This window comes from Mesoplodon densirostris, chromosome X (assembly GCF_025265405.1).
Source record: "Mesoplodon densirostris isolate mMesDen1 chromosome X, mMesDen1 primary haplotype, whole genome shotgun sequence".
NCBI classification, from domain to species: Eukaryota; Metazoa; Chordata; class Mammalia; order Artiodactyla; family Ziphiidae; genus Mesoplodon; species Mesoplodon densirostris.
Window position 1 is genome coordinate 103543523 of NC_082681.1, and position 20166 is coordinate 103563688.

At 43.7% G+C, this 20166-nt stretch overlaps 1 protein-coding gene across 1 annotated transcript in view; it reads right to left on the bottom strand.

Moving 5' to 3' along the window:
• Positions 1-1061: 1061 nt before the first annotated feature.
• TSPAN7 (tetraspanin 7) overlaps positions 1062-20166 on the bottom strand; it is a 146849-nt gene continuing 127744 nt past the window's right edge. The window contains exons 4-8 of the mRNA XM_060086903.1: positions 19621-19716; positions 17800-17955; positions 12189-12272; positions 2266-2338; positions 1062-2003 (exon numbers count right to left, since the gene is read on the bottom strand). Of these exons, the coding sequence (XP_059942886.1) occupies positions 2270-2338; positions 12189-12272; positions 17800-17955; positions 19621-19716 (405 nt within the window). The 3' untranslated portion in view covers positions 1062-2003; positions 2266-2269. The remainder of the gene's footprint in view (positions 2004-2265; positions 2339-12188; positions 12273-17799; positions 17956-19620; positions 19717-20166) is intronic.

Consider the following 20166-nt stretch of genomic DNA (forward strand, 5'->3'; position numbering starts at 1 on the left):
TTTATAGTTTTAAAGTCAAATCAACCTTAGTCACAATGTTTCACATTGAAATTATATAATGGTGAGATCTGAATTCAAGTTAGAAAAGTGTATAGATTTCTTGTTTACCAAAGTATAACAATATTTATCAGTATACTACTGAATGCATAGTTTGCAAAAAGGTGAACCATGGGTGGGGCTCTATATAGGATTTTACAGAAAAGCCTCATTTTATTATATAATAGAAATTTAAATGAAACTTTGAAAAGTTTTGGGCTACATATGTTTCCATAGAAGAGATCTACTTAACTCTCTAAAAATGCTGACCTTTTGACGAGGCAGTATCTGAAGGTGTGGGTCAGTAGCCTTCATAAGCCTTTTAGGGTTTACCTCATGCAGAGTTCAGGCTAATAAATGCATATAGTTAAACACCATCTCCATCCTAATTACAGAGAAGAGGGAGCTTTTTAATCCACTTATTTGGGAACAGATCAATAAATGCTTTTACTAGTTTTTAAGGATGGTTCTTTAAGAAGGAAAAAATAGATTGCAGATCATATATACTGCACCTATTGCTAAAATGCTCTTTAAATCAAGCGTAAGGATTTCATACTTTAGTACAAGCCAGGGCATTGGGATAACTGAATGGTATGATGTCATCTCTTCTCTAGACAGAGTTTATTCAATCCAGAGAAGAAGGAAGGAAGGGTAGAATACATGCTCGTTAGGAACAATAAAAGGAAGAATACATGCTCATTTCCTTTTTTAAAAATGACATCCAGACTTAAAACTCTGAAATCTTCCTCTAGCCTGAAATATGAAGGGTCTATGTTTGCAGCCAACAGTACATCCTGTTTATGATAAGTGATTCAAGGTCCTGGAATGTCCATTAAAAAAATCTAACCCTTCAATTTTTACACTGCCCCATGCTATTTCACTGGAGTGGGAGCTTGTATGGGGGAATATGTCATTGTGTAAGGTGGTCCACCTCCAATCCTCTGTGGAAAAAGATGGAATATAGAAATGTGTTTAAAAACTTAACCAAAGAACAAAACCAGAACATAGCAATTTGTAATGACTATTTATTAACACATGTATCACAAACGTTCACAATATCAATGCATTCTTGTTGGCATGCGAGACAGAGGAATTGTTTTTTAGGATCTTTTAAAAATATTTTGACTATTGTTCCCCCTTCACACTCATTTTTAAATTGATTTGATGAGGTCCTCGATGTCTGTAATGTCAACGCAAAGAAAAAAATATAGAAAGAAGTAACAATTAGCAGTTAATTGGGGAAAAACAGAAGTAATATTATTTCCTTCACAGGAAGCAACAATACAGCTTTGTAACAGGATTATACAGGTGCACTAAACTGTCTATAAGTTCCCAGGCATGTAACAGTAAGGAGCAAGGATGCCAACCAAAGCTTGACAATTTCCTTTGTGCGTGACACGTGCCTTTTTCTCCTCATGGACAATTACCAATGTATCCCTTTACATGTCCTAGGCAGCCTGAAGAAGGTAGGAAAGAGCCTTAGTAAAAGGGAAAACCCAACCAAAGGAGATTAAGCCAAAAGAACAGATAGCTATCTGCTTATCTACATCTAGGGGGGTGCGGCATTTATCAATCATGATCAAGGGCTAACAGGAGCCTCCCACACTACATGCAGGGCCCTGCAGGGCCAGTGATGGTATGGAGAACCAGTCACCTACAATGAGCTGCAGTTGGACCAAGTACAGATGGAGGAGGTGGCACACACAGAGCCTTGGGTGGGGTCCCCTAGGACTTAGATGCAGGGAACCTGGCTACACTCTGGCACAACAGGGCTTCACAAGATGGAATGCTACGCATGATGCAGGCTCAAAGGTGGAGCAGAGACTGTGTGGGAGTGTCAGTTGCACGGGGTGAGGGTGTTAGGACAGGTGTATTATGTACTGTGCTCTAACATTCTTTGGAAGTCTTTCAAAGATTGCTGCAGTTCCTTTCGAAAACAGGTCTCTTCTTCCATCATTCTTGAAAGACTAAGAGAAATTAAAACATGTGAGTGACTCACCATTAATAAGGCCTTAAAATAAGGTAACAAGCTGAAGAGAGCGTTCTGACGTTTTCCAGAGCAGTGATCACATCTCCTCCCCAGCACCACAGAAATGAGGCTTCGGCATGTGGCCAAGTGCCACCGAGATCAAAGAGTGAAGTGGCCAGGCAGCACTCTTGTCCCTTTGAAGGGGAGTATGTACCCCAAAGGGAGAATCCTAGATTTAACCTCCCCCCACCACCACTCACCTTCTTACACCATCTCATACTGGTTGGCCGTGATGAACCGGGACAGACAGCAGGCCAGCAGCATGCCAATCAGCTGTTGGCAGAAGGAAAAAGAGAACGAGGCTCTGAAGTCACTGAGCTAACACATTTCTAACACACCCCCCTCCGATGTAATTTTTAACAACTGAGGGCTTTTGTACATGAATGGGGAAAAGGCGCTAGGGAAAATGATCAAACCTGATTTCAGTAGTGGGATCTAAGACTTAGGGAGTCTAAGTGCTAGTGGAGGTCAGCTGGAGGTTCTCCAACTGACCATAAGGTTCCAAGTCTAGCTCACTCTGGCCGTTAAAAACAACTTTTGACATGTAAGTAGTAGTAAAACGTGTTCATGTGTTCTGAGAGTAATGAAAAAAATTAAGTACCACAGAATTAGCAAGATAGTAACAAAATGCCAGAATTCAAAACCATAAGTGCATGCATTGGGAAGCTATCTCAACATAGGATGATACCTCAGCCATACCCGGCTGACAGGACAATAGTTCTTTCCTTGAGACAATGGGATGCTAATCCTTGACTGGGTGAGTTTGTCAGTGAACTAAGTCATGGCTTGTGAGAAGTGGGGCGGAGGGGGACTTTAATTTCTCTTTGTCTCTAAACCATGTATATATTTTAGGCCCAAATGGGCCCATCTACACCCAAGGTCTATCCCTTGGTTTTTCAGGGGCCCCAGCACAACCAATATCTGGGTACCTCCACCTCCTCAGAAGACCGCAGTCTTCTGCCCACTTTGTGCGTTGACTTAACCTGTAACACAGGTGGATCTGGTAAAAAGCTGTTGTAACACTAGGAAGACATCCTTAAGCGCAGATGCTTAAGGATCTGCTCATAGGAAACCAAAATTCCCATTCCTGCTGGAGGATCAGCACTCTTTGGACAGGACCCTGATTGTGCACTGGAGTGTAGAGGGCTGCAGCTTCTCTTGGCCATGTGGGGTCCCTTCTCCTTAAGCAATTGGCCATGTTTAATTGGTTCAGAGGTGGCAATGACCTTTAGAGATAATCTAGTACAGTGTCAAATGTGGCCCCAGGATCAGCAGAATCAGCATCATCTGGGACCTTGTTAGAAACACATTCTCAGGCCCCACCCCAAACCTGCTGAATCAGACACTCTTGGGGCTGGGGTCCAGCTATTGGTGTTTTAGCAAGCCTTCCAGGTGAGAGAACCACTCATCCAGTCCATCTGGTCACCCTTATCTTATAGGTGACACGTTGGGTCCCACTGTTGGTCAAGGCAACACCTCAACTCTGGTCTAGCTCTCCGCTCAATCCTGCAAGTTCCAACCTGCCTCCCTTTCTTGGTGAAGTACCAGAGTCTTCCTTTTTCAAATGGAAATCGTGCTGTGAAATCTGCAAACTATAACTTCTGTCAGGTAAGGAAAATCACCCTACTGGACTTACCCTATCTCCTACCAAGGCTCTGGCCACCATCATTTTGTGCCACAAAATACGTAGTATCGTGCACGTACCACCAAGTGGCCAGAGGAACTATGGCTGTAACCTCCAGAATATTATGCCAAATGAGAAACTAAAATCCTTGTGAGTGCAAGGAGTTTGAACCTTATAGCTTGTCTCTTTTCATTAGAACTACCATTTTTTAGGACCAACATACACCAGATCACACTTGATATGCTCAAAATTCAGATGCCAGCCAAAACCTAAGTATTAGAGGCACATAGCACAATCAGGAATATCGAGTTATTTAATCCTTACTACTTGCCTGGGCAGTATTACCATCCCAACTGTCCACAGAAGAAAATGGGTTCAGTAGAGGTTAAAGAATCTCCCCCAAACCATACAGGTAACCCACACAGAGTTTAAGGCTCCACCCTCTTCTAGCCAAGGATAGCGCCTTTTCCAGCCTGTGCTCCCACCCTGGGGCCTAGACCCCTTTCCTCTCCAGAATAACTCCTCTGCCTCACGCCACCAAGGGTTCCTTCCTGCCTTACAGTGCAGACTTCAGGGAGAGGACCGTCAGTGGGCATCTCTTTATTTGATCTCAAGTTCCTAGACCCTCCTTTCTTTGTAAAGCTTAGTGCTTTAGGTTTTTCTCGTTGACCTCGTGTGTTTTAGCACTTAACAGAGTAGCCAGCATTCCATTTCACAGTTTGCAATGCTCCTGGACCCCATGGCAATTCATGAGCCACACAGCCAGAAAATTCTGCAGTACACTTCAATTTTCTTGCACCTGAGATGTCTGCTTTCAAGGGAATATAGCATGTCCCCCCACCTTTTTTTCCTCAAACAGAAACAACATCATCCTTAAGCACCAGACAAACTTTCTCACAGAAATAATAACTTTTAAAAATATAAGTAAAAATAAAAGCTATTTGCTTTCAAACTAACTATGTTTTGTATTTCTAGGGCAAGAATATACCTTCTGTTTGCCCATGGGAGAAGACATTTTTTAAAATTATTTTTTAACATCACTGTGAAGTTGTTAGAGCTTAAAATTGATCAAGGGTTCATTATACAACTTACGATTGTCATTATCACTCACATTTTGATCCGTTAAGTTTTTGTTCCAACCTTATGTATACTATGAACGCAATTTATTACCGTAAATTTTTAAAAAAATGACGCATCATGAAATTTTGAGTGAAGAATTTTTTGGTGAATTTTAGGCAGATACTTTCTCTGATTGTCCAAGCTATATATATATATATATATATATATACACATATATATATATGTGTGTATATATATATACATACATATATATATATATACTAGCATCTCAGAAGATGACAGTTCTTCAGAATATAGTTCTGATTCAGACAATGTGAATATTAGACCAACAAAAAGACAAAAAACCTTAGTGATTGATTCTGATATGCAAAGTGAAAATGAAACTCATGGTGCTGGAGAATGCTCCTTTGCTTCTACAGAAGAGTGGATTGAAGACAACATTTCATGGAAATTAGACTTTATAGGAGTGTTAGGTGTAACTATTGACTGTAATAATGCACAAAGTGTTAGTGAAATAACAGAATTAATCTTTGGTAACTTTTTCGAGTTGGTCGCTTCTCAAACGAACCTGTATCACCAACAGAATGAAAAAAATCGTATAAAAAATATAAGGCTTTAAAATGGACTGATGTAACTAACAGTGACATGAAGAAGTTTCTTGGATTAATAATTTTGATGGGACAAATAAAGTCACACTGGAAAGAATATTGGTCGACTGATCCCTTACTTGAAACACCTATCTTTCCAAAAATTATGACGAGAACAAGGTTCAAACAAATAATGACATTTCTTCACTTTAACGATAACTCAGAAACTCCACTTCCTGCAGACAGAATTTCAAAAGTTAAACCTCTTCTGGATTATTTTCTACTAGAATTTCAACTGATCTATATACCTAAACAAGAGCTATCACTTGAGGAGGCAATGATAAAGTGGACAGGACGACTCAGATTCAAATCCTATAATCCCGGAAAACTTACAAGATATGGAATTTTGGTCAGGATGGTTAGCAAAAGTGAAACTGGATATATATGCAACCTTGAGATTTACACGGGTGAAGGAAAGAAACTGCAAGAAACAATATTATCGGTCCTACAACCTTATCTTGGTTCATGGCACCATATTTACCAAGACAATTATTACAACAGTGTGTCCACATCTAAAATATTGTTGAAAAGTAAAACCAGAGTTTGTGGGACTATAAGAGACAGTCTTGGTCTACCAAATCAATTAAAGGAGAAAGGTAAAAATCTACAGAGGGGAGAAATGACATTCTTACAGAAGAGAGAAGTGATTCGTCTTATATGGAAAGACAAGAGGTTAGTCCACATGGCGACACTATTCATGACGCCTCCACAGCATCTACAGGAGAGGAAGACAGGAGGACTGGCCATCAGGTAACTAAGCCCACTTGTATATTAGAGTATAATAAATATGTGAAAGGAGTTGATCGATCTAATCAATATCTGGCAAACTTCAATATCCTCTGGAAAACTCGAAAATGGTATAAGTGGGTTTCTATTTGATTAATTGTGGTGTATTCAATGCGTTTAAAATTTATTGTAGCCTTAGTGCACAGAATAAAATGTCTTACAAGCAATTTTTGTTAGCAGTAGCTAGAGAATGGGTAACTGACCATTCTGGTGAATGTAGTGGTAGTCCCGCACCTGGTCCTTCTTGTGGCGTTTATGAAAGAGCCCCCTGCAAGGACCCACCTTGTCGAACATCAGGTAAAATAAACGAACATCTTCTAGAGGAAATGATACCCACAGGACTAAAATTAAAAATGCCGCCAGAAAGTATAGAGTCTGCTCTTCCAGGAGAAAGCACAGTGAAACACGGTATATTTGTAATAGATGTTCTGTTCCCCTGCACAGAGGTGCCTGCTATACCGCCTATCACGCTCTAACGAAATATTAGAATGCTTTAGTAAGACGTGAACAAAGTTTCAGGTAAGTACATTAAGTGCAAAAAAAGTTGTTGATATTTACTCAAACGCGGGTGTTTCAATATTTGCTTACAGAACAAATCGCCGGCCACAGGCATTAGTTTCTGCAAAAATCCCCCAGTCAATATTGTTAACATCTACTCAGAAATTGTTCCAAAAAAAGTCCTGAGCTGAGGCACATACAAGCTTTGTGAAAACAGCAGTTTACATATATTGGCTTTTATTTTAGTTAATTCTAGTGCAAGAAAAACTAGGATTTGGGATATGGTGGGTGTTTTGAATTGTTCGCAGGATTACTGACGTCAAATTTGCTACAGTGTCTCATCATATTTGAGAGAAAACTTTGATCTCTCATTTCCTTAAGCACCAAGTTAAGGGAAAGCGGGGAGGGGGGGAAACATCCTATACTTAATACCATTTACTACCAGATTATTTCTAGGTACATAACTGAAAGCCTGGTAAAGACATAGCCTCTTCCTCAGAGTCAGGACCAAATGCTCGTTTGCCACTAGACCCGATTAATCTGTACACAGAAAAATCCATCTTTATTTAGATAAAACCCTTTTTTGTTTTAGGTTAAATATATGTAAATAGCGCCTCAAAGAACAGAGGTATGCTCTGGGGGATTCCAGGCTGCCCCTCAGAAGCACACTGCTGATGTGTCTTAAAGCTGGAGTCTGGGCACCAGAACAAACTTCAGCTTTAAACCCTGGAGGAAGACAGGAAAAGGACAGCTTGCTCTTTAACGCTAAACAGCCCTCAGGACAGAGACCCCCGAGTCACCTCTCCCTCTCCCCGTGGCTGGCGAATTGTCAAATGCCGTACAGCCTAGGGAGTCTGAGATCAGATTATTTATATTTGGTCGTCTAAGACTTTGTAATTAGCCTTCATCTAATCGTTGGAAGTAACATTTTATTTTTACCACTCTCGGCCTTGTCTGTACTATATAGTCTGCTTTCTTCTGGGTCATGAAAACCTCCAGGAGGCCCTTTGAGAACTGAGAAGCCAGAGAGGGAAGGAGAGACTTACAAAAGGTCTACTCTAACCTTCTCGAAGCATCCCCACAAAGAGAGCACCAGTAACAGGGATCACGTCGCTGGGACTCTGCTAATTACCAGGAACAGGATGGACTCCAAGAGGTGACAGAGGGGCTGAGAGAGGGGTGGGGTCCAGGTCAGCAAAGGCGACAGGGCAAGGCTGTCTTCCCCTGCGATCACCATGGGAGGTAAACGTGGCCTGGTCCCTGATTCCTAAGGGGCAGAGAGAGGCCAGCAAACAAAGCTGTAAAAGGCAACTTTCTTAACAAGAAAGTGGCAAGCAATAGGTCGAAAATTTCGATCCTTATAATGTCTGTGGAGATTTTATGTTGATGACTTAACTGGGAAAGTGCCAAGGTATCTGGTTTGAAATAAAACTGTATAAATGCTTTTAGGGACCGTTCAGGGCCTGAAAATACTAGGGGAATAAGTAAAAAGTTCCGTTAGCCTTATTCAGCCATGTCTCATCAAGGCTATTGACAGCTTTGTCCCTGGCCTCTATACAGAAAAGGTAAACAAGTCCCAGAAAAGAATCCTTGGTCCGTAAGGAATCATCTCAGTAGCCTGTGGGCCCTGGAGGAGGCCCTGCAGGGGTGAGGGTCAGGGGATGGATGGGTAGGAAGAGGATCTGTATTTTTTTTATGTATTTACTTTTGGCTGCGTTGGGTCTTTGTTGCTGCACGCGGGCTTTCTCTAGTTGCGGCGAGTGGGGCTACTCTTCATTGTGGTGCATGGGCTTCTCATTGCAGTGGCTTCTCTTGCTGTGGAGCACGGGGTCTAGGGGCCCGGGCTTCAGTAGTTGTGACTTGCGGGCTCTAGAGCACAGGCTCAGTAGTTGTGGCGCACGGGCTTAGGTGCTCCGCGGTATGTGGGATCTTACCGGACCAGGGCTCGAACCCATGTCTCCCTGCATTGGCAGGCGGATTCTTAACCACTGCGCCACCAGGGAAGCCAGGATCTGTATTTTTTGATGAGTACCTTTGTCTTTGCAATTCCATGGACTCAAATCCTTTCATTATAAAGGCACGAACTGAGCTCCATTTAGGTGCTACGTGAAGCATGAACAAGGGTTATCTCTGGCCTAAATGTTGAATACAGCAGACCAGATGAGATCATCAGAATTGTAATCCTGGATCTACAGCAGCCACCCAACCTCAAGCAAACCACTCAACTCTCCCTTCTGGAAAACAGCTCCACTGTCCTTACTACTCAGGACTGTAACATTCTGTGCTTTGGGGGATTAATCCAGCCTAATAGTCTCCAAGTCTAGTGAAGCTATTTATGTTGGATACAGAAGTGCTAAATACAGAGACTCATAGCAGAAGGCCAACCAAGGCGGGAAGCAGTGTCACAAACTGAGCAATACAAGTGTCCAGACTCGGACGCTTGGCTTCCAGGTCATGTTAGGGACGAGGGAGGTGAGTATATTTCTCTGTGTGTGTGTTCCCAAGACCCCTCAAATAAAAGAGTAGCTGCCAAAGATGCAGGGAGGAGGTACCCTATAAAAACACACTCAACCATCTGCTATAAATTCATAGGACAGCAGGACTTGCCCATCAAGTCCAGACAAATGACCTTTTCCTTGAGAGGGCAAAGGCACCGGGACTTTGTGGAGAGAAAGATTAAACACCTGCCAAAACCCTGCTATCCAAAAACAGCACTCAAGAGCTTTAAGTTAGCTAAGTTAGGTAACAGGACAGAGTTCTCACACAGTCTATTAAAAGGCTAGACTCGGCTTAGTTTTCCTTGTACCTTATACCACCTTTAATTTCTAAGACAACAGATGTGTAAGGCCGGTTTGTTCCAACAGAGGATAGCGTGGATGTCGTGAGAGCAGGTGAGGAAGAGGGCAAGGAGAAGGTGGAGGGCAGGTGAGGAGTGGGGGCAGGGTGATCTTCTTTCCTGCCCACTTTGGCCTCTACTCAGTAGAGCTTGCTTTATTATACGAAGGCTACCACATAGGCCACTGTGACTGATTTATCGGTATCAGCCAACATCTGCTAAGTTTTACTATAACACTTGTTCTAGAGTTTCTGAACACCTGTGGCTAAAGCTTTGGTGGCAGGTGAGTAAGGCTGGTTCTTGAATGGGCATCTGGTAAGTGGCCACCATGGTCCCAGAGAGGCCCTGGATCTACTGACAACTGGAAGCCAGCTTCAGCTTCCAGGTACCCCGAGGCTGCTGGCACCATTGAAAGCTGCAGTTCCTAGTGCGTCTGGCTAATAGCTGGCTGTGGCCATTCCTTTCCCTGCCCTAAGCTGAGCACAGCAGATCTCAAGTCTCTGCCCCACTGTGGTTGACCGGCCACGTGGGTGAATGGTACCACCTCTGCGATGCTTCTGGGCTTTGGGTTTTGTTTTCTTATCCCAACAACTCTGTAGTACCTTCAAGAAACCTAAACTCTGTGAAGAGAGTCTGTCTGGGGCTTCCTTGGGGCCAAAGCCCCTTTCTCATTGCCCCAGAGGGCCACAGAGCAAACTCAGCGAGCCCCACGTCAGAGGTTTCTTCCACGTAGCACACAGAGATGAGTGCTCATCGGGCCAGATAACCACTGGTCTACACCTAAATCCCTCCACAGGGGTGTGAGAAGTGCAAGAGGTATTCATCAGATTCTTTATGACCTGGTTCACCTCACTAATGAAAGTAGGACTGTCTTCCCAACCCCTCGTGGCCACATGGAAAAGTTCTTGGATGAAAAGATGTTTCATCCATGAGAGTCCTGGCCCTCTTTTCCCCAGGGAGAGTACCGGCTTCGTGTCCCTTCATGGGTCTAGGGTAGCCATTAGGGCCGACTGCAGCCATATTCCTTCCTCCAAGGGGACGGTCCTCCTCAAACGCAAGCACAAGCCTGTCCTGTAGGTGGGTAACCCAACACTGCACATACATGTGTAAAGGAGACCATATGTGCACCTGCCAGATGCCTCCTGCACACTGTATCGCACACGTGGTCCAGAATCCTCTAAAATGTCCCCTGGCCATTACTGATATGTCACTGAAGTGTTATTACTGAAACAGGACAGCAACCAGAAGAAAGTTCAGGGCTGCAGCTTCTTTTGATGTGTCTCTCGAGACCAAGTTCATCAGTACTGTCTATGGCACCAATCTGGTTTGTGTGTGTTGGCGTTTTGAGGGTTTTAAGCCCTTCCCGAGCCGCAAAAACACAAAACGTGGTAAAAGATTTTTAAAACTGCCACAAGAAATACACACTCGTGCTGGCTGGGCCCACATGCCCTTATGAGAGGAAATGTCACACACGGTTTGGTAACTTCTTGGGAAGAAAAGCTTTTTAGACTTAACTGAGGCCAAGCCCTCCACGTGCAAAAACTACCAGGCTAACATGCTATGCCTTGATCTAAGTGGTGGTCAGTACACAGGTAAGCTCATTTTGTGATAACTTATTAAGCTGTATACTTACAATGTGTGTGCTTCTCTTTATATGCCATATTTCAATAAAGATGTTTTAGGAACAAACTTAAATAAGATTAAAGTGCATCTGCATTGCTCAGCAAGAAGGAAAGCGGTATAGGGGCCGTGGAGGGAGGGGTAATTATAGTCTGGGAGAGCTGATATAGAATTCAGGCAGATAAAACCATAGCCATGGCAACATTACTGAGGTAACACTAATTGGGCTGTTGGTCTGAAAAAAATTCTGTGTTAAAGATAAATCAACTTTTTTTTGGTTGTTAGGTATATATGCTGATCCTTCCACCCACAGCAATATTATAGCAACTGGCCGGGAGATCAGAAGCCTGTGGGACAACACACTGCCTGGTGCAGGTGGGCAAAATTTTAAATTTAGCTTAATCATGTTCCATCCTTGAGTATGTATGGCTTGCTTATTAGTTTGTATAATGGCTTCTCCCATTCTTTTTTAGAGGCTGGGTGGAGATAAAGGCATATAACATTTCATATACACAAATTCAGTTTCCTCTTAAGAAACAATAATCAAACCTTGAGATCAAATAATGATGACAGGATGAAATTTGCTACATTTCGGCTTTCTTTAAAAGGGAGCAATCTCATGCACAATCCCTGGGAACTAAGAACCAAAAAGGGACAGAGGTCAACCAGGAAAAGAGCCCTACCCCCCTCCCCGAATCCAAATCAGCCATTTGATGTTTGGAGTTGTTTAGGCTCCAATTAAGGCAGCACTTTGTTCAGCTAACCTCCATTTGACCTACAGAAGAAGGGAGTTGTTTTTCTGGAGCTAGTCATTAGTTGAACTGTAACCAATATTCCCTTGATGGCAAAACTTCATTTAAGTTGAAAAAGGAAAATCAATAAACAGATGACCTGAGGACTAATGAGCAAGGAGTTCTGACCCCATCCATCAGCCTTTCCCCAGGCACGGGGAGGCCGCCAGAGAATCTGGAGACCAGGGAGGGAAAGGAGAGCAGGAGACAGACGAAAGGCTAGGTCCGACCGCAAGATTACCTGGGAGAATGCGATCCCAAAAGCCACTCCAGCGATGATTCCCATGTTGGTCTCCATGAAACTGGTCACCAGATCATAACAACCCTGAAAACACAGAGACACGGTCTCAGAGACATGGTTCACCCAGACCAGACCGGCTGGGTTACCTTGCGACACTCCCACATACACCCCAACCTTCATTCCGTAAACAGAATGAAAAATCTCAAACATACAAATGGTACGGAACCCCCAAGTGACCCTTCCTCTAAAATCACAGTGAACATGTGGCCTATCTTGTTTCATTTAAATTTCTTCAACACTCATCCCCTGGCTGGATTATTTTAAAGTAAATCTCAGATATACACTTTCATCCACAAACGTTTCTGTTGTATGATGAAATCGAGCAAGAAGTCTGTAAGATCCATGAGGCGAATGCTGTAGGGATACAGAAGTAGACTTAAACACGTGAAAAGGCATTCTGCATCCCTGATCAGGAAAACTCAGAATCATAAACATAGTTACTAGCATTTTGACAACAAATGACAGAATCTTAGATAAATAAAGTGAAATCCTCTGGTTAGAAGGAGGTGTTTGAATACCTGCCAACTTTATGGCATTTTAGGGTTCTTCCTATGGAGACCATTAAGTGTTTTTTTTAGTAGGGAAAAACCCATGTTCTAGAGTCATATTTTCCACAGATTTACTATGGGACCTTGAAGAAGTCACTTCCCCTCTCTTATGATGTCAATAACCTCATTCGTAAAATGAAGTGAGTTTTCCTTTAACATCCTGTGAAATCTCCACATGTGATTAAAACCAACACCAATTTTACCAATATACTGATAAAGTTTAATTTCTTTAAAAGAAATGGTTTGGTTGGAGTTCGACAATGTTGCTAAACTAGTTTTGTTCTTATTCTGGATTACATTTTATCAACCCAGTCCAGGTAGGACACCAAATTTTGTGCATCACTCCTAAGGCAAAGGCAAAAGCTGACTCTTCCTGTTAAAATGCCTGACAGCTCAAACAGCAGGGATTAGCGAACATATATGTGTGTCAGTGTGTGAGTGTATTTCTGTAGTTTGGAAATGGGCCAAATCAACCTAGACTTCTGAAGTAACGTATTCAGCTTTGAAAGACATGGTCTTTTTCCAGTTTTCTGAAAAAGGGCCTCAACTTGAATGTATGAAGTCTGTGAAAAATCAAGACAATTTCATAAACAGGGTAAAGAGGATTACTGTTTATCAAGAAAGGCCCACTAAATTGTAATAACATCTGAAGAACCAGAACAACCAAAAACATGTCTCCCAAATTCAATGACTTAACATTTCTCATAGAGCTTGTGAAAATTCTGCCAATGCTGTATCTTCTAATAAATGATATTTTATGCATTCACAGTCTGTTTGCAAAGACAAAGATGCATTAATTTAGCAGCAGTGCTTTGACACATGTTTTCAATGCAATGGACAAACTATGCTCCTTAGTTACCTGATGCAAATTTGAAGGCCGGGGCAGGGGTGGGAAAGGAAATGCATTATTGCTCATGGAAAGTTTTGCAATTTGTAGGAGAAGCTTGCTCACTGATTTCATTTCTACTAGTGAAACGATATATCACACTATTTTCCAAAAGGTAGTGGGAAGAAAGTCAGTTCGGGTTAGGAAGAAGTCAAAGCCAGAAGAGAGGTGGATATTCTAGCACTTTCCCAAATGGCAGCAGCTAAGATAGAGTTTTTCTGTGCTGGTCATCGTTCATTGCTGTATCTCCTTCCCACAGCGATGCTCGGGCCAGGGAATGAAGTTCAGACCACCGCCAGTGTTATATCAGCTCAAAATATGGAAACACAAACCCAGTAATAAAAACCAGAGAGAAGTGAGGTGGGCTATTTTCTTACTCTGCAAAATAGTTTGGGATAGGTGTTTCTGGTTTTTTTTGGGGGGGGGAATAGGTTTTTTTTTTCTATTTTTTTGTTTTTGCTGTGAACCTTAATTCTACACATAAGGTGAATATGTTTTTCTAAAGTATGAAATCTCCTACAATGGAGTAGAAATCAGAGTCAATCACATTATTTTTGAAAAGCCCACTCCAACCAGTAAGAGAAAACAAAAATGAAGTAAGGGCCTGGCATTAGTACAACTGTGGCAAAATTGTTCTCTCTACACCTTGCTCCTCGCACTGGGGATTTTGTTAGAAATGCAGAATCTGAGACCTCACTCCAGACCTGCTGAATCAGAATCTGCCAGATCCCAGGGTTACTCATTTTTAATGAGTTTTAATGAATGTTAATATCTCCAGATGTTTCACGTGCCCATTAAAGTTTGAGAAGCACTCTTTGCTAAGAAAAGTTCCTCCACTTTCACTCTAAACAAAGAGCAAATTAATAAATTATAGCAATAAGAGAGTTACTTAAGGTGAGAAGATGAAAGTGATTTAGCTTCTTCATTGTTGTTTAAACGATACAAGACCCAGGTTGCAATAAATGCTTTCCTTCTCCAGCTTTTTCTCTGTTATTCACTCTATGGACCCACAAGCCCATTCTTCCAGGTCTCAGCCTAGGTCTGCAGACTGCCCAAACTGCTTTGATCCTACAACCCCAGTGCACGTTTGCCTTCCACCTCAAATTCTCCCTGAAAATTCTCTTTATCTACCCACAACGATCTCTCTTAATTTCCAAAAATGAAAGCCTGATTCTCAGGTGTGAGCTCAATCTACAGAGACCTGCTAAATGTCCTAGGAAACACCCAGAAACAGAACAGGTAATTTGCTCACCCTCTCAGCAAGTCTAAATCAACAGGGCCTCTGATGGGGAACACCTGCAAGTGGCAGGCTTTTCAGTAGCAGGAGTAGCACGGCTGCTTCCAGGCAGGCACTGGGAGGAGGTACCTCTGGAGCTGCCAACCAGAATAACTCTCTTCCTCTTGCCCTGGCTCTTTAAAAAAAAGGCAAGGAATCCCTAGGGGGTAGGGGTTGGTCAATGCTATTAGCTAACTGAACCTGTGGACGTTTGATCATCATGCTTAGCAAAACCAAAATCAAAGCTGTCCTCAAAACAAAACGATAAATATCCTGCTTAACGGCTCTCACCTCCTTCCTGTTCTCTGCCAGTGATTTGTACAAGGTAGGTTTCTCAGGCTGCCAGGGAAGAGCCAAGAGCCACCTTTCTGTGCTATCAGGGCACAGGGTTCAAGACGCTAAAAGATCTATGGGGATTTAGAATACGTGTATTTTATATAACAGGATTCCACAGAACTAGGACATGGTGGGAGTTAATCTTCCTGGGGGAGGGAGTCAGTTTGGGGAGGCTAACCTTTATTGGGGAGGCTAACCTTTATGAGCATCGACTATCACTACACGTCTCCACCCCATCCGCATTGCTTACCTTTTATAGATGAGGTGTCACAGATTCTGGCCTGGGAAATAATTTGTCTGAGAAGTTCAGGTGGTCATTAAATGAGACTATCTAATGAAACTTCCTAGGCAAATTTCAGTTTTCATTCACTTTCTCTCCACAGAGAGCCAGGTTGTAGGGTAAAAGGGAAGTGAGAGAGAAGTATCTCTTCCAGGTATTTGAGGCACCCAGGAAAATGTAAAGTAGGATTGTCGGGGGGAGGCTGGGAGTGAGGCCAATTTGTAGGTTATCAGTGAAGTGAAAAAATGCTCCCCTATCTTTCTGGAAATCACTGTAAGGATTCTAGAGATGCACCATAGGATCTGCCTCTAAGCCTGCTTTTGAATACAAAGAAAAGACCCTCCCTACAAGGACCTGTGGCATCATTTCTAAAAAAAGGCACAGTGTGGTAGGATGGAAGACAAACATCACCGTTATTGTCATGACATTTACACCACAGCTACCATTTAACATTACAGTTAACGTTCATCTTGTCCTTACTCTCTGCCATGCACTGTGCTTTAGATACTTTATCTCATTCAGTTCTATCAATCCTAAGGGGCAAGAACTGTTATTCTCTCCATTTTACAGATGAGAAAAACAAGGCTGAGAAAGGTTAAGTAACTTGATCAAGATCACACAACCAGCAAGTGGCTAAGCCAGAATTTAAACTGCAGTCTGACTCCAGACCCTGTGGTCCTGACTTCAAAGCCCTCAACTTTCACAAAAGTAGTAGTTTGGGTGAAATTTTTTTTAGAAAGAAGGCTTTTATCAAGGTTGATGATGGCTGCCTCTACAAAGGACCTCCTGAGGCTCTGCTGTGCCAACATCTCACTCCATAAAGCACGCCTTGCCTCCTATACATCGGAGCATCCACTGAGTGCCAGGTCTGCTCAGCACTTCATAACATGGCAGCATAATGACATATATGGGTGCTCAGTGGAGGTGTCCATGAAGAAACCAGAAGTCACCTTGCTGATGAGAGGCGAAGGAGGCCTCAAACTTTGGGTTCATAAAAAATTCCAGTTGGAACAGATGTTCTCTTAGCTCACACAAGAAGCTGTCTGTACTGAACATCTTATCTCACCACACCAACAGCCAAGTAATAAACCCAGAATGACAAAAGGAGCTTCTAGAATATGGCGACAATGCCTTGCAGCAGTTCTGCTACAAATACCAACATTACATGGGCAAAATATAGAAACCATCTCAACATTCTTATCTTGAAAGGATGGCTATCTTCTGTGAATTATTCAGTAGTTGGCCCACATCCCATAGAATTTTGAAGACCTTAGAAAACTAGAACTTTGGGATTTCCCTGGTTAAGACTCCAGGGAAGTCCAATGGTTAAGACTCCAAGCTTCCACTGCAGGGGGCACGGGTTCGATCCCTGGTCAGGGAACTAAGATCCCACATGCCATGCAGTGTGGCCAAAAAGAAAAAAAGAAAAAGAAAACTAGAACTTTACCTTAGTAAGAAAAGAAAATTTACCTGATGGTGGCATAACCACAGGTAAACTCAACAGTAGGGTTTTTTCCTCCCTTTTGTTTCAGCAAGACATAGTTTCTACCTGGCATTTCCCTAAATGTTTAAGGATAGATAGGCCTCACACACAGCTGTATCATGTCTTCATCAGATTCTCTGCAGAGTGGAATACAGAATTGATTTTCCTTTTCTCTACCTAAGTTTCATTTCCCTCATTTCTACTATGTACTAACTTTCAAATTTCTCTTGGCCAGTTTTTTTTTTCTCTAATTTCTCTGGGAGTCAGGATGTTGAGAGTGAGTTGAAGTTGTTGATTTCTTTTCCCAATGCAGTGAAGTCCCTAAAATCAAGGCCACCCTCCTTGCAGTAGCAGATGCTGTCTGTCAACTCAACTCCCTTTTTCCGCTGAGGACTGGCACCCAGCTGGGAATAATTTCATGTTTCGAGGGTACATTAAGCAGAAGACAGAAACCCAGAAAGAAGAAAGGCCACGTTCCCTGACATCAGCATCAGGGTTAACAGGAACCACTTGCTAAACCCTTCCTAACTATGCCTCGTAGAGTCTCGCTGAGGCACGGCTTTCTCCTTCAGAAGTGGGCAGCCCAGTGCCTCTCTCTGGCCAGAAAGAACCACAAAGGAAGATTCCTGACTCTCTCCAAGACTACCATTTCTAACCTATTTGCCATAATTTCACAGAGACAAAAAAGCCCTCCCCAGACATTCACCACTGAGTCCCATTAGGGCCAAGAGAGAGCGAGTACCTTCTGGTTCACTTTAGTGGCGGCCACGGTCAGGTTGTGCAGATCCTGGGGATTACAATCGGTGTCGTTCATGCAGCAACTTGGGGGGATGCCGTGCTCCAGAAAGTAGGGGCTGGTGCTCCAGTTGGTGTAGTTCTGCACCCCACAGCAGCTCAGCTGTTAACGGGGAAAGGAAAAGAATTAAGTGTGGCAGATCAAAGGCACTGTGGTCTCTGCACTCAGCGCCTTGCAGCTTTTAAAAGAAAAACATGGGCCCAGGCCCTAAGTCGACAGGCACAGCTTTGGTGAGTCAAGATGAGCTGAAGCTCCACTAACAATTCTACTCACTGGCATACCCACGTGAACACAGTGGACGAAGTGAGTCCTAGACGCCATATCACGTTGGTTTCCACCTCCCAAAGCCAAGCAGCTGCTCTCTGGCCTGGCTAAGCATCAAAATCACCTGCGTGATTAGGTGCTGCTAAAGAGACACACGTAGAGATCTACTGAATCAGGACTGTCGATGGGGAGCTGAGGCCAAAATGGTTTTAGAAAGCTCTCCCCAAGATCTGTACTAATACGTACATAAATGGTTTAGGGGGAAAAAAAGACACACATGGAGGAAGAGAGAGTTGGTGTTGGTAAACTACAGCCCACCAGCTACCTGGTTTTGTAAATCAAGTTTTACTGGGACACAGCTGTGCCTCTGTGTTACATGTTGTCTAGGGCATATTTTGTGCTACAAAGGCAGAGTTGAGTAGTTGTGACAGAGACTGCATGGCCTTCAAAGCCTCAAATAGTTACTACTTGACCCTTTACAGCAAAGATGTGCCAACTGCTGACATAGAGGATATTGAAGCAGATGGGGCAAAATATATCATTAATTGGTGAATCTGGGTAAAAGGGGTACAGCTCCTTGTACTATTCCTGCAGTTTTTCTGGGTAACTTTGAGATTCTACCAAAATAAATTACCAAAAACATAAAAATAAAAATACTGCTTCTGGAGTAAAAACGAAACAACACAACAATAAAAGATACCCCTCAATCAAAAACCTCTCCGGGGCTTCCCTGGTGGCACCGTGGTTGAGAGTCCACCTGCCGATGCAGGGGACACGGGTTCGTGCCCCGGTCCGGGAAGATCCCACATGCTGCGGAGCAGCTGGGCCCGTGAGCCATGGCCGCTGAGCCTGCGCGTCCGGAGCCTGTGCTCCGCAACGGGAGGGGCTGCAACAGTGAGAGGCCCGCGTACCGCAAAAAAAAACCCAAAAACAAAAAAAAACCTCTCCAGATGATCCTGATGGGCAGTCAGGCTTGAGCACCTGCAGGTAGGAAACAACTACTTTCCTTATATCCTCTGTGAAGCACCAGGCAGCCGAGGCCATTCACACGGCTGCAGGATCCTCAGTTGCTCTGAGATCAGCTCTCCAACCCCACTGCACCGCCCAAGCCGGTGAACACAGCTCACCTGATCTCTCTGCCCAGGCTCAAGACACCATTTCCAGAAGGCTGGTCTTAGGGAGCCAACTCGATCGAAGTCAGGCTGTCCTACACTCACTGTTCCAAGGCTTTAGATTTTAAGGGCAAACTAGCTCTCCTTGGGATGCTCACATCCTTACGGATGAAAAGCAAACCGCAGGGAGTGGTCCTTCTTGGCAGTAATTACCTGGATCCTCGAACCCTGAAAAAGTACTGGATGTCCACTGTTGGAAAGGGAACTGGGCCAAGAGGCAGAGAGTGGGGCTCAAGAGCAAACACTGCCAGTCCAGCGTCACCGGCAGCCCACAAGTCCAAGGCCCGACCTCACAGGCCATTACCAGCCCCATCTCCTTCCTGGAACTTACGCTGCGCTGCACGTGATCCACCGCCCGGCTCCTCTCGTCGTTGCCATTGTAATTCTGCATGGCATCAGTGTAAGTCCTCAGGAAGGTGTCCTTGATCTAGGGAAGACAAGGGGCGATGTGGTTCTGGTCCACTGCAGCCCAGATGGACACAGATTCGTACCAATGTCCACCCCAAAATAGCCTCTTCTGAAAGTCTCCGAATAAATGTAGGCCAGGGAGGGGATGCCCTGTTTTCTTTTTTTTTTTTTTTTTTGCGGTATGCGGGCCTCTCACTGTTGTGGCCTCCCCCGTTGCGGAGCACAGGCTCCGGACGCGCAGGCTCCGGACGCGCAGGCTCAGCGGCCATGGCTCACGGGCCCAGCCGCTCCGCGGCATATGGGATCCTCCCAGACCGGGGCACGAACCCGTATCCCCTGCATCGGCAGGCGGACTCTCAACCACTTGCGCCACCAGGGAGGCCCAGGGATGCCCTGTTTTCTGAGACAAAAGAGCTCAGAAGATCGGCCAAGGGGTTTGTTAGCTCAGGAGTTTAAAAAAATGTTCCCT